The sequence below is a fragment of the Lemur catta genome, chromosome 2 (genome assembly GCF_020740605.2).
Source record: "Lemur catta isolate mLemCat1 chromosome 2, mLemCat1.pri, whole genome shotgun sequence".
Classification (NCBI taxonomy): domain Eukaryota; kingdom Metazoa; phylum Chordata; class Mammalia; order Primates; family Lemuridae; genus Lemur; species Lemur catta.
The window spans coordinates 81,577,751-81,601,868 of NC_059129.1; the positions used below are offsets into that span (position 1 = coordinate 81,577,751).

Consider the following 24,118-nt stretch of genomic DNA (forward strand, 5'->3'; position numbering starts at 1 on the left):
GGCAGCCACCTTCTCTCTGCATGCCTTCTTCTCTGCTCATGTGCACAAAGAGCTCTCACAAAGAAAGCGCTGGTCTCTTTTTCTTCTTATAAGCATGCCATTCCTATTGAATTAGGATCCCACCTTCAAGGCCTCATTTAACCTTAATTAACCTCTCTAAAGGCTTTTTCTCCAAATATAATTACATTGTGGGTTAGGACTTCATTATGAATTTTCGGAACACACAATTCAATGCCTAATGCTCTACCCTCTGCCCCTCTAAAATTTATGTCCTTCCTACATGCAAAATACATTCGCTTCATCCCATAGCCCCAAAAGTCTTAACCCTTTTCAGTATCAATTCCAAGTCCAACGACTCATCCTAAATATTATTTAAATCAGGTATTCATGAGACTTGAAATATCAGTCACCTGGAGGCAAAATTCCTCTCCAGCTGTGAACCTATGAAACCAGATAAGTCCTGTGCTTCCAAAATACAGCTGTGGGACAGGCATAGGATACATATTCCCATTCTAAAAAGGAGAGATTGGAAAGAAGAAAGGGGTGATGGACCCCAGGCAAGTCTAAAACCTAGCAAGGTAAATTCCATTATACCTTAGTGCTCAAGAAAAATCTTCTTTGGCCTTTTGGGTCCAAGGGGTGGCAGCATCACTCTCACAGCCCTAAGTAGTGCCCCTTTGCCCTTGGCTCTTGATGGAGGCCTCCCCCATACAGCTCTTTGCTATGGTCCTGACCCTGAGGCTCTGGGTAGGGGCTGCCTGGCCTGTTGAAACCAAGGAGGGGACCCTACCCTCTGAAACTGAGGATAAACAGCCTGCCCCTGGGCCTGTGGTAGAAGTGGCAACCCTGATGATAGCTGAATTGCCTTCAAGGTCCTTCTTCCCTTTTCTTGAAGGGTAAAGTGATTTCATAATCAAATAGCTTTATTGTCTTGTCCTTTAGAATCTTGGAATTCCAAAAGTCTTCCTTTACCTCATCCAGTCTCTGTTCTCTTTGGTGCAAACTGGCCGTGTCTCTGCTGGTATAATCCCTTCTCTATTTCTGGCTTCTGCTGAGATGGCTGATTAACTCCATGGGTAATCTCCTTATGGAGTGATTGTCCAGTGATACCCTTGGTGTTCTCTCCAGAACAGGCTTATCATTTTGTGTGTGTGTGTGAAGTATAAATAGGCTGAGAGTTTTCTAGCTCTTCCCATTCTGGGTCCTTTTTGCTTAGAAGTACCTTCAACTCATCTCTCTCCTCTTGCATTTTACTGTAAGCATAAATGAGAAGCCAAGTTGCACCTACATCTTGCTTAAAAGTCTTCTCAGCTAAATATCTAATTTCACCACTCATAAGTTCTACCTTACACAAAATACTAGAACACTAGTACTTTATAAGAAGGATTGCCTTTCCTCTAGCATCCAACAGCCTGTTTCTCATTTCCATCTGATACCTCACCAGAAGCACATTTACATTTCTACCAATAGTCCCTTCAAGGCAATCTATGCTTTCTCTAATATGCACCTCAAAACTCTTGCAGCCTCCCCCCATCACCTATTAATAGTTCCAAAGCCACTTCCAACTTTTTAGGTATTTGTTACAGCAGCACCCCACTTCTCAGTACCAAAACGTGTATTGATCTGCTTGGGCTTCCATAACAAAATACCATACACTGGGTGGCTTAAAAAAATTTATTTTCTTACAGTCCCTACAGGCTAGAAATCCCAGGGTACGGGTGCTGTGAGGGTTGATTTCTGGTGAAGCCTCTCTTCCTTACCTATAGATGGCTGCCTTCTTACTCTATCCTCACGTGGCCTCTTTGTGCATGGTGAGAGAGGGAGAAAGGGAGAGAGGGCTTGTGTCTCTTCTTTTTTTGAGATGGAGGTCTCACTATGTTGCCCAGGCTGGTCTTGAACTCCTTGGGCTCAAGCAATCCTCCTGCCTCAGCCTTCCTTCTGAGTAATTGGAATTATAGGCACACACCACCATGCCCAGCTGTCTTTGTCTTCTTGAAAGAATGCCAGTTTTATTGGATTAGGGCCCCATCCATATGACCTCATTTAACTTTATCTTCCTAAAAGTCCTATCTCCAAATACAGTTGCATTGTGGGTTAGGGCTTCAACATGTCAATTTGGATTTAGGGGGTGGGGACACAATTCAGTCCATAACATACTATATGTAGCCTTTTCAAACTGATTTCTTTCACACCGCAAAGTGTGCTTAAGATTTCTCCATGTCTTTTCACAGCTTGATAGCTCATTTCTTTTTATCACTGATTAGTATGCCGTTGTATAGATGTATCACAGTTTGTTTATCCATTTGCTAATTTGAGGACATCTTGGTTCCTTCCAATTTTTGCTAATTATGGATAAAACTGCTATAAACATTCATGTGCAGGTTTTTGTGTGGATATCCATTTTCAACTCATTTGTGTAAATACATAGGAGCCCAATTGCTAGAACATATAGAGGCTATGTTTATCTTTATAAGAAAAGGCTAAACTGTCTCTGAAAGTGGCTGTACCATTTGCATTCCCACTAGCAATGAACGAGAGTTCCTGTGCTCCACATCCCAGCCAGCATTTGGTGTTGCCAGTGTTTTGGATTTTAGCCATTCTAATCGGTGTGTAGTAGCATCTAATTGTTGTTTTAATTTGCAAATCCCTAATAACGTACAATGTGGAATATCTTTTCATATGCTTATCTGCCATCCATACATATTCTTTGGCAAAGTGTCCCTTTATATATTTCATCTATGTTTTAATTGGTTGTTTTCTTTTTATTGAGTGTTAAGAGTTCTTTGTATATTTTAGATACCACTTATTTATCAGATATGTGTTTTACAAACATATTCTTCCAGTCTGTGGATTGTCTTTTCATTCTTTTTTTTTCAAGAGACAGGGTCTCACTTTGTCGCCTGGGTTGAAGTGCATGGTGTGGTCTTAACTCATTACAGCCTCAAACTTCTGGGCTCAAGGGACCTCTCCACCTCACCCTCCCGAGTGGCTGGGACTACAGGGATATGCCACCACGCCTGGCAAGTATAATCTTAGCTATAGGGTTTTTGCAAATGCTCTTTATCAAGTTAAGGAAGTTCCTCTGTATTCCTAGTTTGCTCAGAGTTTTGTCATGAATGGGTATGGGATTTTGTAAATGGTTTTTCTGCATCTATTGATATGATCATATGATTTTTCTTCCTTAGCTAGCTTGTTCATGTGGTGCAGTACATTGATTTTTGAATGTTGAACCAGCCTTGTACACCTAGAGTTAGTCCATTTGGTTGTGAGGAAGTGTGTTGATGTCTGCAACTTACTTTGAAAAGTATTTTAAAAATAACATGGATAGAAGTATATTTGGGAGTTTGTAATAAAATGTTGGAAAAAATTATAAATCTATATGGGCAAGGACTGTAGAACCAGAGACATAAAAATACAAATGATTTGATTTGTAATGATTTTGTTAGTGTGGGTAAATTTTTCTCTCTTTAATTTAGAGCACTCTGAATATTGCAGAAAACTTTTTAAAAACATCAGTGGTAAATCCCCACTGAGTTTTAAAAAGCTCCTTATAATTCCCTAAAAATATGTTTCTGTTTTAAAACTCACTCTCTGGTTTCTAGCCTAAAAGTCAAAATTCCATTCAATATTACTGTTTTTGACTAACATCAGAAATAGTCTTTCTCTGAGCACTATTGCTTTTTCTTTTTTCCTTATTGACTTAAAAAAAAAAAAAACCCTGAAGACATATTTCAATTTTTTCTCTAATGCTCTAATTTTCTACGGACATAGCAGACATTATAAGGGTGGGGGGAGACATTGAACTTGTAGGCAATAAATGTGTTTGTCAGCCACTCACCCCATGTCTGCTCATCCCCACTTGGATCTGGCAAATAATTCCTCTGATCTTGAAGTCCCATAGACAAAGCTACAGGTTTCTGCATTTGGGTTGCTCTTTCATTGCAACTCTAAAAAACATTTTTTTAAGAGAAAAGAGGACTAAATTTCCCAGAACAATTATTTGCAATAAACAAATTTCAAAATAATCATCTATGTTCGGAAATAGCAAAAGGAAATGTTTATTGTATTTTTTCAGTTTCAATTATTTTTAATCTAAAGAAGAGTTTGACACTTCAAACTAATAAGCTCAATTATCCACTGTGTCCAAGTTATTGTACTAGACACTTTGGGAAATGTAAACATGAAATAGATAAGGTCCTTGTCCTCACAGTGTGGGATTCTCAACAATTTAAACATCACCTTAGGAAGGATGTAAGAGTAACACGAGGCCGAGCGCGGTGGCTCACACCTGTAATCCTAGCACTCTGGGAGGCCGAGGCGGGAGGATCACTCCAGGTCAGGAGTTCGAGACCAGCCTGAGTAAGAACAAGACCCCATCTCTACTAAAAAAATAGAAAGAAATTAGCTGGACAACTAAAAATATATAGAAAAAATTAGCCGGGGCCGGGCGCGGTGGCTCACGCCTGTAATCCTAGCTCTGGGAGGCCGAGGCGAGTGGATCGCTCGAGGTCAGGAGTTCAAGACCAGCCTGAGCAAGAGTGAGACCTCGTCTCTACTAAAAATAGAAAGAAATTATCTGGCCAACTAAAAATATATATACAAAAAAATTAGCCGGGCATGGTGGCTCATGCCTGTAGTCCCAGCTACTCGGGAGGCTGAGGCAGTAGGATCGCTTAAGCCCAGGAGTTTGAGGTTGCTGTGAGCTAGGCTGATGCCACGGCACTCACTCTAGCCCGGGTAACAAAGTGAGACTCTGTCTCAAAAAAAAAAAAAAAAGAAAAAATTAGCCGGGCATGGTGACACATGCCTGTAGTCCCAGCTAATCGGGAGGCTGAGGCAGGAGGATTGCTTGAGCCCAGGAGTTTGAGGTTGCTGTGAGCTAGGCTGACGCCACGGCACTCTAGCCCGGGCAACAGAGCGAGACTCTGTCTCAAAAAAAAAAAAAAAAAAGAGTAACACGAGCAGGGGAAGGAGTGAGGTTAGTAGAGCTTTGTGGAGAAGGGGGCATTTGAGCTTCAGTGCAATGGAGCTGCAGGGGAAAGGTTTTTTAGGAAAGGTTCTGTAGAAAAAATGAACTGATAGGAAATATCAGGATAGACAGGATAGATACATTTATTTTAAGGAATTGACTCATGCAATTATGGAGGTTGGCAAATCCAGAATCTTCAGGGTAGGCCAGCAGGCTGGAGACTCAAGGAAGAGTAGCAGCTTAAGTCCAAAGGCATCTGCTGGCAGAATCCCCTCTTCCACTGAGGGTCAGTCTTTTTCTATTAAGTCCTTCAACTAATTGGATGAGGCCCACCCACATCATGGAGTGCAATCTGCTTTACTCAAAGTGTACTGGTTTAAATATTCATCTCATCTGAAAAATACCTTCACAGAAACATCTAGTGTAATGTTTGACCAAATGCCTGGGTACTGTGCCTAGCCAAGTTGACACATAAAATTACCCATCATGACAGGATACGTGTGTTCTCAGGCTCAGGGAAGAACTAAAGATTTGTGTAGGGATAATTTATAATAGAGATAATTCAGAAACAAGGTCAGAGGGAAGGGGAGGGGCATGGTCAAGGACCTGGGGCAGGGGGTGGCCTTAGAAAGAACGATGGGAAAGGATGGGTTAGGTGCCGGAAGAATTGTGAGATGAAGACAAAACAGCTGAAAATGCATCAGATAGCTTTGATCTTGCAGGGAAAAATGAGCTATGTGTTGGAGGCAAGGGCAGGGAGCCAGTGGCAACTGCAAGCGTGTCTTGGGGACAAGGGGGGCTTGAGGATGTGGAAAAGTATCAGAAAGGAACAGCACTCAGCATAAACTTTGTTTTAAGAAATGTGGAATCTAAGTATTTTTTCAGCATGGTCTCTAAAAGAGGTGAGCTATGGAACTATACCCACTGGAATTTCAATCCAGAAACTCACTCACTCACACACACACTACACGCACGACCTTGGGAAAATTACTTCAACTCTTACAGTCACTGTTACGAAGAGTAAATAAAAATGCCTGCGTAAAAGAGTCTAGGATAGTCAGTGGCACTCAACCAGGAACGATTTTGCCTCTTGAGGGACATCTGGTGATGTCTGGAGGCATTCTGGGTTGTCACATTTGGGGCTGGGGCAGAGGTATGCTACTGGCATCTAGTGGGTGGAGGTCAGGGATGCTGTTAGGTGTCCTACACTGCACAGGACAGCTCCGACGACAAAGAATGATCCAGTCCAACATGTCAGTGCCCAAGGCATTATAAACATTCAGTAAATGTTGGTTTCTGTCCATATACTAATCATAGTAAAGCAACTTGAATAGAATTTTTCCCATAAGTGGCCACATCTGAAGGTCTGTTTTCAAAAATGTTGAAAATGCTCTGCTGTTCGAAGAAGGTTAAAGTGTAATTTAGAGATTTAAAACAAAAGTAAATTCTATTTAGAAATTCTTATACAAATAAAATATGAAAAAAAATCAAATTCAAGAAATATCAAAGTCCAGCTTCCTGCTGTTCCTTTTGAAAATCTCTGGGCTGGGACAGACTCCAGCGTTAATGGGCCCGGCTGTGAGCCAGGCTTTGAGGGGAACTTTCAAGTGATTGGGATTTACATTTGTGAGCATATTTATACATCTTTCCAATATTTGTGATATTCTTAGAAACAAAGGACTCAGCAAATCAAATGGTTAAGTTTTATCCAGTCATGTGGAATTTCTTAGCTAAAAATAAAACTGAAATACTTTAAGCAACTTCAGTGTCAACATAGCACAGCTTTACCTGAAGCATCTTGTGTTTCTAGTTTCTCCAGGAGTGCAGACACTAAACAAATATAAGGAGATTTTAGTTCCTTTAAAACAATTTGACCATATTTGTGTCAAATTTGTTTCCATTAAACTTTGGGGGCTGGGAGGAAGCGGTGACTCTAACTACACTGGTTAGTTCTAGCATTTTCTAAAGCTGTCACACCTAAATCTCACTTTTATCTAATCCTTTTTTTTACATTGTGGGCAAAACCCACAGAACAAACAAAACTTGCAAAAACTTATGAAAAAGGGGCTTTTATTTGTTAAATTAAATGTGGCCAAGAGGTTTGAAAACATACTTTGAATTTGATGGGAAGTTTTAAACTAAGAAGTCAAATCAGCTAAAAATAGGAAGAGGAAGAAACTGTGTGTGAGTTTCGATGCCTGCTCACTGGACAGCAGCCCAGAATTCATTCCCCGGCCTCAAGGAACTCACCACAGTGGAGAGAAAGGGGAGGGAACCACTTTCCCTGGAGCTGAGCAGAAAAGTGTCAGTGGATGTCGGGGAGGAACTACAGGCTGCGGCTGAAATCATCAATCTTGTCTCCCTTGTGAGCAGGGTATGATTTTGAGAGTAGCAGCCATTTGTGGAGAGACTACTATGGGCCAGCTATGTCCTGGGTATTCTTTTATTCAATCCTAACAACCACCTTTCAGGGTTGAGGTTATCATTCCCATTTTTTAAATAAGAAAACTCAGGCTGAGGGAGAGATTAAGTAAATTGCCTGAGTTTACCCAGCTGGTACATAGATGAAGTGGGATTTAGACCTAATATGAGGAGAATGTTGATTATAAAAGATACTTTGATTTATGTTTGTTTACAATGAAAATGGAATTATTGTGGGGTTTTTTTAAATTAATAAGCCTTATTTTTAAAGTAGTTTTAGGGTCACATATTGTGGGGGTTTATACTAATTTTATAAACAATATAAAAAATTAAAATCAGTTGGAATCCCTCAAACTCCATATAACAATCTCACGCTTTTTTTTTTTTTTTTTTTTTTTTTTTTTATGAGACAGGGTCTCCATCTGTTTGCCCAGGCTAGAGTGCAGTGGCATCACCATAGCTCACTGTAACTTCAAACTCCTGGGCTCAAGCGATCCTCCTGCCTCAGCCTCTCGAGTAGCTGGGACTACAGGGGCATGCCACCATGCTCAGCTAATTTTTCTATTTTTTGTAGAAGCAGGGTCTTACTCTTGCTCAGGCTGGTCTTGAGCTCCTGGCCTCAAGTGATCCTCCTGTGTTGGCCTCCCAAAGTGCTAGGATTACAGGCATGAGCTACTGTGCCTGGCCTTCGTGCATCTTTTTTATGGTTATACCACATATACAATTTGAGAAAAAAAGAGTCATATACATTTTTAAAAAGTCCATTTTTTTTTTACTACAGGGTTTGTTTTGCTTTCTCCTTACTTGCTTCCTCCTCTACTTATCCCCACATTTGGAAATACTGTATAATATTTTCTAACCCCAAATACATTTCCATTAGTGCATTGTTGTCACCCAGGATGGGCTCGGTACCACATCCAGGGGCCATGGAGAAGGAGGAGGAACAGCCTTTCTCCCTCACTGGATGCATGATTGAAGATGTGGTTTGCCCAGCATCATTTTGATCCTGATAAAGGTCTTTATTGCAGCTTTACTCATTTCCTCTACTTATTTATCAACATTTCCAGAACAAAAACCATGTAATAATAAAAAAAAATTCAAAAAAAATCTATCATAAATTTCCAAGCTTGGAATATAAATGATTTTGCTACATTAGTCCCAGTTTACATCCCTATGAATTCTACATTACAAGGGTCTTTGTCCTCCACCAATGCCCCATGAAATCCTGTCTCTGAAAGAACTTCTGGCTGGGTTCAGTGTTCTGGTCTAGACTGCACTCCCTGGCGTCCACGGCCTCCTCAGCTTTTTTACTCTTGCTTCTTTATGACGGTTCTAAGTTAAGTTTCAGTGATTTCTGTGGGAAATACAGTTTCTTCTGATAATCTCTACTGTGTCTAAATGACAGATGACAATGGTACAATCTCTTGATTCTGGCCCATTTTTACAGACCTTTTCATTTTCTTAGTTAACACGTATGAAACACCCGAGTTGTGGGTGCTGTGTGTCGTGTGGAAGATAGAAAAGTTTTGCTGCCCGTGAGGCTCTCACAGCCCTGTGTGGGAGGCAGGCATGGAAACAATTCCAAAACAGTGTGACAAGTTCCCAGGACCAGCGCTGGCACAAAAGGAGGAGAGACCAACGCTGCCCACCACAGAGAACAGGTCCAATGCTGGGGAGGGGGGAGGGGGCGAGGGTGCTGCACCATGGCTGCTGTGGGGAACCCAATTTTCAGATTTCTTTTGGGAATACATCGCTGCTCTTCCTTGGGCCACACAGAAAGATAAAGTCTGTGGTTCTGCAGGTTTCTGGAGAGCCAGCAGTGGTTCCTCAAATTGGCTGATCATAGGCAGCTTCTGTGAGAGTAAATCTAATCTGAGGAAATGTCACCTTATCTTTTATTACGTCTGCCTTGCTTCCTCAGTCTGCCTTAACCAAGGGGCCCTGGGTTTTAAACATGCAGAACCACACTACTTAATGAACAAAGGGTTTTGATAAAAGCTTGGTATTAAAAATTAATATGGACGATTCCAGCCACAGCAAGTCATGCCTGTTCTACAAGATTGAGTCATCATGTAGACATTTGACCATGGACCGTGAAACATCTCTTCCTGTCCTTCCATAGCTAAAACTTTCCAAGTACATTTCCACAACAAAAAAGATTTAGCCTTGGAAAGAGGGCTATGCTATTTTGGTCTGAGTCTCCTGGGAAGTCAAGTCTAGGAAAAAAGGCTAAGTGGTGGAGCCTTAATCATAGCCAGGCCTGACAGTGGTCACCACTTCTCTTCTATCGAGGACACAGTATCTCTAACGACCTGAAATGTGACATGAGATATATTCAGAGTCTCTTGGTCCCAGTTCTGGAGAAGCATACAAATGCCCCCGTTAAGCTGGGGGCCCCACAAAGGATGGGTAGTTATGAATTCTGTTGGTACATTAACAGAGGGCTTGGGTTGTATTAAAAGTAATCTGATATAAAACCTTTGGTCATGATAGTCACAATATTTGAAAATGAAGTCAAAGAGCATCGGGGAAGATGGATAGAAGCTTTGTTATGAGTTTTTTTTTTTTTAACTGATAACATTCCCTATAATGCATTATTTCCTAATATGGTAGCAGTTGTATTGTTCAAAGTATTCATTCCCATGTGGAAAGCTGGTTGGGGAACACTGGAAAATTGTAGGACCGTAACAGGACCAGAATGGTGAACCTGATGGGTTGGGTGGGGCCCTTATGGGATATAGTTTAGTACAGGTGTCAGAATTGCTCTTACTGGGCTACAGAAAACTTGAGGGGCTGGACTAGGCCAGGAGAAGGAATCCTGATTAAGAGAAGCCAGAATCCTGGAACCAGAGAAGCAGTAAATATCAGGACCAGATGAGGTAAATCATTGAATAAAAAGAAAGTCAACTTGTTGCTAAGACAACCTAGAATGGATCCAGAAATAAAGTCCAAAGGGGGTGTAGGGTAAAAGGCTCAGGAAGGGGCCTGCTTTATGTGATGCTGGTGGGGGGTGCTGACTGGCTTAAAGGAATCAGACCTGGTTCTATGCTAAAACCTTCTGGATTTATACAGTTTTAGAATCCCCAAAACGTTTGAGAGCTGCAGACCTTGGAACTCCTCCAGCTCAACCTTCCCAATTCACAGGTGAAGCAGCTGAGGCCCAGGGCACACAGGGATTCAGTGTCAGACAGGATTCTGAGCTCTGGGCTTTCTCTCTGACTTCCCACACTCCAGCTGATTAGGAAACTTTTTTAGTTCAACACACAATTGACATCTACTATATGCCAGGCCCTGTGGTAGATGGTAGTGATTCAAAGATGCACACGAATACTATGATGTGATTGGTGAGACAGAGAGCTTCAGAACTAATTTTGTTATACCAGCTAAAAATTACCAATAGATTTTAATGATATGGATAAATACACATGTGATAATGCTAAGTGAGGAAATAGGAAACAAAACTGTATATACAGTTGACCCTTCAAACACAGGTTTGAACTGCTTGAGTCCACTTATAAGAGGATTTTTTTTCAACCAAATGTGAATCGAAAATATAGAATTTTCAGGCAAAACCTAGGTAAACAGAGGGCCAACTTTTCCCATAAGGGGGTGGATTTAGGGACTTGAATATGCACGGATTTGGGTATAGCCAGGGTCCCGGAACCAGTCCCCCCGTATACGGGGAGACGGTGGTACGTGTGTTACGATCTCATTCTGTTAGGAAATACGTAGAAACCTGAGAATGCAATAACCCACTGATGAACCAAGTGTCATGGGACACACTTGCACTTCGTGTTATGAATATATGTGCACTTATTTGATTGCCCTGCTTTGAGGGCCAGGACCGAGTTTTTGCACTCGCATCAGCGCATCTTGCTCCAGCCTGCCACCCACTAGAAGCTCAGCAGGGGCTGAATAAATGAAGCTTCCTTCCTCCTGCGCCGCCCCCCACAGGAGCACCTCCGCCAAGGGAGAATAAAAGAAGGCTGGAGGGAAAGGTACTCCTGAACGGTACTCACCCAAAGTAGAAAAACTAGCCTTTTCCGGACAGACGGAAACTGACGCGCTCCCCCTGGAGGCGGCACGGGGTGCTCGGGGCTGTCCCAGCGTCCAGCCTGGGGTCCCCGTCCCCCACGCAGCCCGGCCGCCGGCGGGAACCGGGGCTCGAGGCGGCCCTCGCGCTTGACGGGGACACCAGTCGGGCTGGCCCTGGGGGTGTGCGTCCAGGGCAGGGTCCCCGGCGGAGACTGGCTTGGATGGGTTGGGGAGATGCCCCCCGTCCCTCCCGATGGCCGGATGGCGGGGTCTCAACAGCAAGTAGGGGGGACGACGGGCTCAATGAACTCCAGCACCTCCCCCCGGCCTTTCGAGTGTCTTCTTGAGACTATTTGAGGGGCGCACACTATCACGGGAGCAGACGTCGCTTGGGAACCCACTCAGGACTCTTTCCTAATGCTTAATTCAGTCTGGGGGCAGGGATACCGGGGTGAGAGGCTGTGGGTCCGCCCCGCATCTCCCAGGCAATCCCTGCTCCACGCCCCCAACTCCGCTCCTGCCCCCGCCTCCCCCCACCGCGTCCGCGGGCGTCGTCGCCCCCTGTCCCCTCCCATCTCCCGGCCGCGGCGCGGCTCAGCTCGCGCCTCCTCCGCACTCCGCGGCGGGCTCGGGCTCGGGCTCCGGCTCCGGCTCCGGCTCCGGGCAGCAGCGTCCCCGCCCGCCCTCCCTGCCGAGCATCGGTGTCGGCAGCGCCCCCGGGGAGCAAACGAGGTTTGCAGGTAAGGATGAAGCCGCCCGGACAGGGCGAGTGTCCCTGGACCCTGGAAGCTTCCCCGAGAAAGGCAGGACCCACCCCAGGGGAGCTTCTCTGAAGGGCTTTAAAGAAAGGAATCAAACAGCACATTCTGTCCTCAAAGCAACTACCCTGCCCATAGAAAATTCTGTGTGCCGGAGACTTCTGCACAGTTTAATATTAAGAGCAACAATGTTTGCATTGGACTATAAATGGAATTCTTTCTACTTAAGCAGTACCAGAGGGGGCTCTATTTTTGTGATTATTAACAGATGCCATTGAAAAAGGTGTGAAACCTATTCCTGGAAAGTCTACTCCGGTTGAAAGCCTCTATGCACCCCCTTTTTTATCAACCTGGCTGCAGGGGTCAGCAAAAGGGGCAGTGGAAAACATTTAGAAAATAAGAAGATGAAATGAAATCGAAAAGTCTTGGACTTGCTTTAGAATACCCTAGCAAAAATAAAGTGGGGTGGGGGAGAGGCATGAAACAAAATTGGCAAAATATTGGTACTTGTTGAAGGTGGGTGATGGATGGGCACATACTTTTCCCTTTACTTTTGTGTAGTCTTGAAATTTTCTATAATATATATTTTAAAGGTACAGAAACACTCCCACCTGATCACTCTTTTTACGCTGTCATTGACTTGACAAGAAGCTGCATGTCATATCTAAGGCGTTCCCCTCTTTATTAACCCTTCTAACTTCTGAAATTCTCATTTTATCACAAGTACCTTTGTCTCTACAGAGGATTATAAAAGTCATAGTTTGCTGCCTGGAGAATTATGCTTAGAATCTGCTTTATAATTTAGAAGAGAGAATGTTAAAATCCCAGCCAAATAAGACATCTAGGCTTGAAAGTAGTGGCCAGGCGTCATCTAGAATTTTACTTTTATTAGAAAATATTAGGGGAGTTCCTTTAGTGTGAGAAGGGGTGGATGTATTAACCTCCCCACTTTTCATCCAGGCACCTGGGAAACCTGAATGCTTTTAAGAATCTTTTTCATGTTTTAAAATGTGAGATTGTTTAGCACATGCTTGGCACATAGTATGTGCTGATTATATGTTAAAATAAACAATTGCTAGTGCAGTTTTCCCTACTGAGTAAATTATTTTTCTCTGCCCAATGCTCAAATATCCAGCAAGCATATTGCATTTTAACAGTAGGATCAGGCTCAGAATTTTGGAGGATGAAACTGCCTCATTTTAGCACAGAGTTAACTTTGCAGATGAAGAATCTGAGATGGAGAGGTTAGGAAACAGTAAAGTCACATTAGTGGTATCCAAGTTATTTTGTAATTTAAAAGATTTTAAAGCTTCACATAGGTAACACTGATATGATTAGCAAAAAACATTATGACCATGGATGCTTTAATGCCTGAAAAGTAGCAAGTCTTTACAAATATTCTTTGCTTTTGAGGCCAACTTGAAAAATATAAAGATAAGTCTTCATAGAGAGCCATATGCTGTGCAGTTCATAAGGCTGCCTAGGAAGGTGTTCCCTTATGCCATTCACCCCTATTTGATTTATACACAGCACATCCATTGCAGAAATTGAGATGTACGTGTCCTGGAAAAATAGCTAAAAAACAAAGGGAGGTTTTATTTTTTATTGTGATGAGAAACAGAAGTTGTGGGTTACTGTAAAATAATCAACTGTGTAACTTTACCATCTTCTTTTCCCTCAAGTACTGCCAAACTTTTTAAGCAGACATTACTTTGTCTGCATTCCTGAAACTGAACTTGCAACTAATGCTCTGGTATGATATTGTGAATAGAATTTGGCACATTGTCAATGAGCTTTCTTTCCATTTATTCTCAGCACAGAATCAGAGTAGAACTTATCCTTTAGTAATGGATTATAAAGTATTTGATAAACATATGTAAAATATTTGGCAGGTTCAAGGTTTTCCTTAGCGTTGGAATACTGTGCAGCACGTTTGGGGGACTATTTAGCAGTGCTGTAGGTCATGGTGGAAGTGTGCTGGCACGTCAACTGTTTTTGGAAAACCACCTGCCAGAAAATTGTCTGGCTGTACATGGTGTTATCAACCCTCAGTTCATCAGGATGGGCTCTGTGGCCTGTAGGTGGGTTTTCTAAGTGTAATAAATTCCACATGTGACAACCATTTAGTGTATTATTAATAGCCAGTTAGACATTTTCCCCCTGCTGAATCCCACATCCTTTTAAAATAAAATCTATTTCACAGCTAAGTGAATGTAAACAATTGAAATGCCTGGCTTAGATTTACCATTACTAGGCTAGCTGTGCCCTCTAGTGGTAGTAACGTGGATAGCAGGCAAGTTCCTCCCCTGGAGGACTAGGAATTAATGGGAAGCTTCTTGGAGAGATCATTGATGGGTTTTCCCATTTGTGGTGTGGTCTACAGGTGCAAGAGATCTTAGAAATTTTCTAGTCCAACCCAACAGTTAATAAGGACTATCAGAGATTCTTTAAAAAAAAAGGCTTTGAAGACCGGGAGCGTTGGCTCACACCTGTAATCCCAGTGCTTTGAGAGGCTGAAGAGAGAGGATTGCTTGAGCCCAGGAGTTCGAGACCCCTGTCTCTACCAAAAAAAATTTTTTTTTTAAATTAGGTGGGTGTGGTGGCACATGCTTGTAATCCTAGCTTCTCAGGAGACTGAGGTGGGAGGATCCCTTGAGCCCAGGAGTTCAGGGTTTCAGTGAGCTATGATTGCACCACTGCACTCCAGCCTGGCCGACAGAGCAGAGACCCTGCATCTGGGGAAAAAAAAGGCTTTGAAATGATGCATAGCAGGATTAGCACCAGGTGTGCATTTGTTGAATAACCGAATTTATCTACCCTATCTTCCACTTGTTTTTCACTAGCAATACTGCTCTCTACCACCATAAAGTTTTATCACAATCTTCTGTTTTTAGTTCTAAAATTACATGTCTAATTTTCCTTAAAATAAAAAAACTTCATGTATGTTTTAAGTCCCATGAACCATTCTTTTCCACTTTATATCACTCCCTACTCCTTCTTTCTTTCTAAACATGCAGGACAGACAATTTTATTTCATTTTTGAGACAGAGTTTCTCTCTGTCTCCCAGGGCTAGAGTGCAGTGGCATCACAGGGCACACAGATAATTTCAGAAACTAGATTGGCAATTTCAGAAACTGGATTCACACCTTTATAAATGAGCACCCATTTCTGCTATAACAAATTACCAAAACCTATTGACTTAAAACGACACAAATTTACTGTCTTATGCATCTGGAGGTCAGAAGTGTAACGTGGGTAAGCAGGACTGTGTCCCTTCTGGAAGTCCTAGGAGAAAAGCTTTCCTTACCTTTGGCAGCATTAGAGGACGCCTGTGCCTTGGCTCGCTACTCCGCATCACTCCAACCTCCTGCACTCCCGGCTCCCAGGTCCTCTCTTAACCCTCCTGCCTCCTTCTTATGCAGGCCTGTGATTACATTGGACCCACCTGGGTAACCTAAGCTAACCCCGCCCCCCCATCTGAAAACCCTTAACCTAATCACACTAGCAAAGTCTCTTTTACCGTGGAAGGAACATATTCACAAGTTCCAGGGATGAGGACACGGGTAACTTTGGAGGCTGTAATTTGGCAAACCAGGAGGAGATATACAACAGCTAGAGATGTATGAAATAGCTCATACAGAGCTACCTAAGTTTTGACTCCCTCTGTTTGATATTAATAGTAACAATTGCTGCCATTTGTTGAGTGCTTACTGTGCTCTGGGCATTGTGCTAATCATATCAGTTTCTCACAAACATATTCTAAAATATTATCCCTATATAATATAAATGTAGAAAATAATATCTGGAGAGATTATGTAACCTTCACAAGGTCACACTGCTAATAAGGGGCAAAGGTACTTAAGTTGATTTGGCTTCACAGCCCACTGCATCCACGATTATTAGGACACCCCAGTTCTTGCTTTCCATCTTGGTTATGTTCTCATCTCTGGGATGCCATACACTTTCTAACTCAAATGTGGCCTCCTCGCAATGCCCTTGTCAGTGATTAACATCACTGGGCCTACAGTGGGTCAGGAATTGGACTGTATAAAATACCTATTCTCCTCAGTATCTACTCCCCGAAAATGAAAGTGACTGTGAAAGTTTTTACAATTGTTCTCCAAAACATAACCTAGTTCTTTCATGCTTATGTTACTCCATTTACTGTTACTGGTAACAGCCCTCCTTTCCTGCCTGTGGACTTTTGTCTAAGCCATCACTTCTCTCTGCAGTTAGGTAGAACGACCTGGGCCAGGCCACAGTGTCCCCCTGATGTGTGTCAGTCTTCCCTAAGCAGGTGGAGGAGGAAGGCAGAGGAGGGGATGAGAGCATGTCCTCACATTTGGGTGTGTGTGTAAACGTAGCCAGTGGTGTTGGGAGGGACAGGAGGTTGGGATCGTGGATGGCTAAATAAAGGACAGCCACATTTTAAAAAGTGGTCATGCAATCACTGGTGTGTCCCGACATGCACATTAAGGTAGAGGTTGGTCTTGGTTCTATAGGGTCATTTGTCTGACTGAGTAGCTCCTGACCCATGCCAGCCTCCCAGAAAATGTCTGATAGATTAATACAAAATTGTGTTCCATGGCAGCATAGATGAATTACAAGGGACCAAGTGAAAAGAAAGGCAGGGGCAAGTGGGAATCTGTCATCCGGTAAGGGAAAGCCATTCAGTACAGACCCTTTGATGGTGAGCTGGTGGCTTCATTTTCATTCATGTACAGGAAAAATAATTCATTTGAAATATTTAATATAGTGGGCAACCATCTAATCTTTCATTAGTCTGTCTGCCCTACCTAAGCTAGACTATAAACTTTTCAGGGTCAAAAACCAAAATAAAAAACAAAAGAGGAATTGAGCCTCAGAGTATAATTATGTCATTTCATAGTAAAATTCTATACACTCTAGATAGACTCACTCAAAAGTTAGGTTTTTTGTTCACTGTAAATCACTCCCTTACAGTAACTATTTTGACATTGACTCTGTTTCTTTTTGGGCTGAGGGTCTGATACAGTTCCAGAATCCCTAATGTAGATCCAGGCTTATAATAAGGTGCAGGAAATATAACTTAAGTGTTTTGTGGCTGGATAATGTTTAATCATACTTAAGTTTAATAACAATGAGAAAAATATATTACAGAGCTGTGGATATTCATAGAAATGAGTAATTAGGAAAGCATTCATTTGGGAGGTTTCTAAAGTGAAGCTGTCCTTGAACAAAAAACAACAAAACAAAGAAAAGGGGAATTTTGGAGTGGGTTGGAAACTCATCTTGCAATGAAAAAATTTGACTGTAAAACTGACTTTTTAGAAAACTACAAGTTTTCTCACTTTGGCTTATATAATAACCTGTTTTGAAGTATTACTAATTCACCCTCTAAGGTAGAATAATAATTACAAAATAACATATGTATTAACTGCTTACTATTCTCTGGGCTCTGTAATGATTCTTTGCATATATCTTCTCATTTAATCTCCATAATAACCTTATGGAGTAGAGATTAGTATTATCCGCACTTTGCAGATGAGGAAAGTGAAACTTAGAGAGTTAATGAACTGCTCCAATACATATGCTGTATATGCCTGATAAGTGGTAAGGATTGAGCCTGAGTCTTCTCCCTCCTTGGTCGGTACTCTTAACCACTGTGCTGGTATAGATACACATATATTCTAGACACTGTCAGCAACACATTTCTAAGAAACCATAAACAAACAAACAACAAAAGGGCAATAATAGTAAGTAATCTCTTGCAGTTATGTGTGATCATTTCTATTAATAGACTAGGTACAAATGTGGAATTACATCTGTTCCATCAGTACAAGTTCATCTACATGTACAGACTTTCTTGCTTCCTCCTTAATTCTCTTCTCCTCCATCTGTCTTCATGACCCAGCCCTAGATGGGCAACGTGTACACTGACTCATGGTGGAGAGCGGTGCCACTTCGCTTTCATTAACCAAAACTGGAAATTGAAGCCCCAAATCCAAGCCGTCTGGAAGTTGACAGTGAAGGTCACAATTATAATGAAAGACAGGAAACAGGAGGGGGATGGGGAAGACAAGGGACATTAGAGCTTTCAAAATATTAATGCTGCCCCGCCTGTTGGGACTGTGTCTTTTTAGACTGTTGAGTTTAGCGCTCTCTGGATGAAGGGCCTATGTGGATGTGTCCACTGAGCTGTGGATCGCTCTATCAGGAAGAGCTGTCATTTACGTTACATTGACATTTTACCACAAGACAAACTTAGATTTTCCAAAAGAAAGCGTCCTTAAGCACTTGTCCAATTTTAAATTACAGGTCAAATTAGGCAGGCTCACTAAACCCGTGTCCTCTTATTACTGTGATTCTGAGGTCCTATTATATAGCTCTGCCCTTCCCAAGCCCAAGGATAGATGTGGGCGAGGCTTGTATTCCTGCGGTGCACTGTGACAGAGCTCCCTCAGAGGGCTCAGACAAGGTTCCAGAGATGAAGCAGATGCCACTGGAAAGCCAGGTCAGCCATCGTCCCTCGGCAGACTGCCTTCTGGGGTGTGGCTCATGCTGCCACACCGGGCTCTGGGCTGCTGCTGAGTGTCCAAATCATCACAGATAGCTGGGAAACCACCCCCCCCCCCACCGTTCTAGAAGACTGTCTGCCAGTAGGCTGGGCCCTGAGAATTAGCATTTTTAACAAGCTCCCAGGTAATGCTGATGCTACTTGTTCAGGGATTATAATCTGAGAACCAGTGGTCTAGTGTTTCCTTTTGGTGAGCAAACCGAGCTTTGGGCTCTCAACCACCATTCTTACCTGCTGTGAGAGTGTTCACCTGAGCACACACTCGGTGGGAAAATGATGCCTGTATCCCTGGTATTATCTTTGCTAAATCAAATCATTGCTTTGTATCAAGCATGGTTTAAAGGGGACTGATGGTATTGAAAATTTCCAAAGTATTGACTAAAGCCTTTGACTAGAGTAATAGATTTAAAAATCAGTGTGACATACGTGACCAAAAATGAAATTATACTTGAATACAATTCAATTCTTATGGGGCCTTTTCTTTTCTTTTGTTTTTTTTAGAGATGGGGTCTTACTCTGTAGCCCAGGCTGGAGTGCACTGGTGTGATCATAGCTCACTGCCGCCTTGAATCCCTGGGCTCAAGGGATCCTCCTGCCTCAGCCTTATGAGTAGCTGGGACTAACAGGCGCGGCCACCACACATGGCTTTACCGGGCTTTCTTAAAAGTCTGATGGCAGAATTATCACACAGGGCATATGTTTTATTGAGTAGGGGAAATTCTATTTGACATCCATATCCTAGTTCAATAATATGTATAGTAAAAGATTGTCTTGTTATTTATCATTTAATATTTACATTCTTCCTTTCTAATCCCTAACTAGCTAAAATTAAATAGTACTGGAAAAAAAAAAAACCTAACAGGGGAAACAATACCCCAGTGGCATTTAGACCACTATTTAGATGTCCACCGTTTTGCCCAGAAATGCCTTTCACATGGTTGTTACTCTTCAGATCATTGGTGTCAGGTGTTAAAATGTACAAAGTGAGATTCTGTACGTCTCTGGTTGTGGATACTTGGCTGCCTTTCAGTCTGTGATGTAATCATATATTAAGTACATAATGGACAGCTGTTGTCATAGTGGGCTAAATATAGCCAATTAAAAAAAATTCCCACACCAAAAAAACTCCCTTGATTGACATTTTGCTAAGAATCAAGTAGTTTAAAAGATATACATATATATATTTTAAGCCAAGGACATAATTTTTCATCTTGGGAGCTACCATTTCAAGGGCTCAGTAGAGTTATTGAATTATGAGACTTTTTTACTCCCATTCACTTAAATCAAACTGATGAAATACTCTTTGTGAAAATTGCACAGATGGTGAAAGAAAATATTAATTAATATAATTACTGCTTTGGCCGGGCGCGGTGGCTCACGCCTGTAATCCTAGCACTCTGGGAGGTGGAGGCGGGTGGATCGCTCGAGGTCAGGAGTTCGAGACCAGCCTGAGCAAGAGCGAGACCCCGTCTCTACTAAAAATAGAAAGAAATTATCTGGCCAACTAAAATATATAGAGAAAAAATTAGCCGGGCATAGTGGTGCATGCCTGTAGTCCCAGCTACTTGGGAGGCTGAGGCAGTAGGATCGCTTAAGCCCAGGAGTTTGAGGTTGCTGTGAGCTAAGCTTATGCCATGGCATTCACTCTAGCCCGGGCAACAAAGCGAGACTCTGTCTCAAAAAAAAAAAAATATATACATATATATATATAATTACTGCTTTGTATCAGGTCAAATTTGCAGTGGTGATTAGAAAATATTGTGACATGAGTGCAGATTTTTTTCTAAAGTATGTTGTTTTATTGATTTTTTTTAAACAGTATCCAACACTGTCTGCAGAAGAATGGCCTGTCTCCAAAATAAAACAAATCACGAGCTTTTTAGCAAGCACTATAGTCTAATATTAATGAGAATCACCATTACTCAGCATACAAATATGAGCAGATGAAAAAAGGGAAACTGCAATACTTCTATATAATTTTACTGATGACAAGTCATGATAAACATTATTCTAAATTTGCTTAATAGTTTCAAATGGATGATGGCTCAAAATAATTATGTCCTGTTCCAGTGACTACATCATGTTTACATAATAAATAGGTTAATGTAGTATACATCTTGTTTTATTAAAAGAACGTTATTATTTTGTTAATAAAATTCTGCACTTGGGTATGGTAAAATAAACTGATATCAAGGGATACCCATATGGAACTCTGCATCAGAGCCCACTTTTGCCGTTCGTGCCAGTGCGCACATCCTGTGGGTGTACCCAGGCCGTGGGCCATTGCTGACATTCTGCATTTGCTTTCTTTTCCATGCAAAGAAAGCCTACCAGAAAGCATTGGGAGTGAAGATATTGTAGGAATAATCTAACCTTGAATTGCTTCTGCTCTATACAAAGTACAAATCATTCACTAAGCCTTGATATTTTAACTATTAGCCAAAAATGGCTTAGAGCATAGCTGACAAATAATAGTGACACAGGTTCAAATTTGCTGTTCCAAAGAGCGCTACCACGACCCCCGCCTCCAGGCGATGGCCGATAAACATCAGTTCTACCAAATAGATACATTTACATGCCAGTGAGCCTCAAGAAGAGGGAAAGAGGGCAAGAAGATGTGAACAGAAGAGGTATTATATACTTTATCAAGTACTGTCACCTTTAAAAGTATTTAAATAACACACAAGCACTGCTCTTATGTGATGAGACCTGTGATGAACAGGGACAATGACATCTAATCACGATCATGTTCCCACAAGTGGCAAATCTAGAACTATAGCCTGTGCTCCATAAATTCTTACATCTAACTTTAATACACAGTAAAATCCCACTACAAATCATTTTGTATGTTTCTTTGCTTCCGTGGTAGTTGCAAGCACAACTTTGTTTTTAAAAAATGCATGGTACATTTTTCTTACTTTAGCATAGAATGGGCTGTGCTGTATATTTTCTTTTTATGACCAGGGGTTCTATAAAAATTAAAGCAGATCAATAGCAGATTGACCCACTTATTTCTAAAACTTCTGGTTTTAGAACATTATCAAATGATTTGCATTGCACCTTCACATCAGCTTGAGCTGCAAAATCCTGATTCAGGAAAATCCACAAATAATATTCACAAATGAACATTTTTTTTTGAGCTCCGTGCTAGGCATTTACACTCTAAAGATGAGGAATTGATGCTTCCTGCTTTTGTGGGGACAGACAGCAGGACATCTGCTCCTATCTTTATTTCGAAATCATCTGGAAGTAAGGTTGTAGGAGACCCAGGGAGGAGGAGGGTGTGGCTCAGGCAACCGAGGATCCCAGTTTGCTGCTGCCCTGCGCTCCGGAGCACTAGGCTGTTGGGGGAGGAGGCAGAGGAGGAGGTGGCAGGTGGGGCTGGGGGGAGCGCTGGGTCAGGGCTAGGGGAGGGAAGGTTGGGTGAAAACAAGTTACTGATTTTGAAAGTCTGTATGAGCCCACTCAGCAGAGTGTTTAATCTCAGTAAAATCTAAGCAAGGTGAAAACAGGGACTCTCGTTTGTGGCGAGGGTTCATTTAGGATCCAAGGCCTAAATGAAATGCATAAGTAACATTTAAAAAGAAACCATTGTGAAGCTTCTCTTTCTTTTTCTGTTTTTAAGGACAAAACAGAAGAACAAAATGGAAACTATGCTATTTTGGTTGCTATTTTTCACCCCCGGGTGGACCCTCACTGACGGATCTGAGACGGAGCAGGATTTCATGTGGCACTTGAGAAAGGTGCCCCGGCTTGTCAGCGACAAGACTGTCCCTCTCAGCAGCCCCACCTTTGAGGCGGATGCCACGAGGGCGGCAAATAGGGCGTGTGGCATTGAATGCCGGAGGGAGCTGCCGGCTCCCAGCCTTTCCGAGTTGGAGGATTACCTTTCCTATGAGACCGTGTCTGAGAACGGCACGCGAACCTTAACCAGGGTGAAGGTACAAGATTTGGTCCTCGGGCCGCCTCCAAACGCCACCGCGAGCAGCGCAGCCGTCAGGAGAAGGAGGCAGGTGTACGGCACCGACAGCAGGTTCAGCATCTCGGACAGAAGGTTCCTAGCCAGCTTCCCCTTCAGCGCGGCCGTGAAGCTGTCCACGGGCTGCAGCGGCGCTCTCGTGTCCCCGCGGCACGTCCTCACCGCGGCGCACTGCGTGCACGACGGCCGCGACTTCGTGCGCGGGAGCCGGCGGCTGAGGGTGGGCCTGCTGCGGCCGAGGGGGCGGCGCCGCGGCGGGAGACGCCGAGGGCCCGACCGGAGCAGGAGAGAAGCAAACGGCGCCGGCCGGGCCGAGGGCCCCGAGGAGAACCTGCGGGGCGCGGCCCAGGCCGGGAGCAGGAGCAGAGCCCGCGGCCGCGGCGGGAGGGTGGCGGGAGGGAGGCCCGCCTTCCGGTGGACCCGGGTCCGGAACACCCACGTCCCCAAAGGCTGGGCCCGGGGACGGAGGGAAGACGCCGCCCTGGACTACGACTACGCCGTCCTGGAGCTGAAGCGCGCGCACAGGCGGAGATACATGGACCTGGGCGTCAGTCCGGCCGTCAAGAAGCTGCCCGGGGGGATGATCCACTTCTCGGGCTTTGATGACGACCGCGCCGATCAGTTGGTCTACCGGTTTTGTGGCGTGTCGGAGGAATCCAGCGATCTCCTCTACCAGTACTGCGACGCCGAGGCGGGCTCCACCGGTGCCGGGATCTACCTGCGTCTGAAAGATCCAGACAAAAAGAACTGGAAGCGCAAAATCATTGCCATCTATTCAGGCCACCAGTGGGTGGATGTCCGCGGTGTCCGGAAGGACTACAACGTCGCCGTGCGCATCACCCCCCTCAAATACGCCCAGATCTGCCTCTGGGTTCGCGGAAACGACGCCGACTGTGCCTACGGCTGACAGAGGCCTGGAACCCGTCGTGTGTCCTCGAAATCCCAGAGAGGACCACGTCTGACTATTGTGGCGAGATTACTTCCTAGGCTGTGCGTGGACTTTGAACTCTATCGATAGCATTCCACATTTTTACAAATTTATTTTTTTCAAAATTAGAAGATTTACATATTTTAAAAATATTTAGGCACAGATATTGAAACTAGATGGGCACTTGCCTTCCAAGTAGATACTCTTAGTTACATGGCGAGGAGTCTCATTTATGGGGAAATTTTTGTTTCCTTCTGCCTTCTTAAAAAGTAGACACTTTAAAACTTCAAACTGGTGCTAGAAATAACGTGATTGCTAATGGACTTATTCTCAGGATCCTACTCTAAGAAGAATCTAATAGGATGCCAGTTGTGTGTTAAATGTGAAACTGCATATACAAACGTAGATGGTAACACAATTAGAATCAGGATGGAGACAAAAATTTACAACACTTTGTACCACTCTGAGATG

General features: G+C 43.1%; 2 protein-coding genes across 2 annotated transcripts in view; one reads left to right on the forward strand and one right to left on the reverse strand.

Annotated features, from left to right (window-relative positions):
- The window catches only part of ME1 (malic enzyme 1), a 231,874-nt gene extending 208,998 nt beyond the window's left edge, over window positions 1-22,876 (reverse strand). Inside the window, exon 1 of the mRNA XM_045543958.1 lies at window positions 22,628-22,876. The gene's annotated coding sequence lies outside the window, so the exon portion shown is untranslated. The remainder of the gene's footprint in view (window positions 1-22,627) is intronic.
- On the forward strand, window positions 22,385-23,790 carry PRSS35 (serine protease 35). Its single transcript, XM_045543959.1, has one exon. It carries the CDS (start codon window positions 22,385-22,387, stop codon window positions 23,624-23,626), a length of 1,242 nt encoding a protein of 413 aa, XP_045399915.1. The 3' UTR covers window positions 23,627-23,790.
- The last annotated feature ends 328 nt before the right edge of the window (window positions 23,791-24,118 follow it).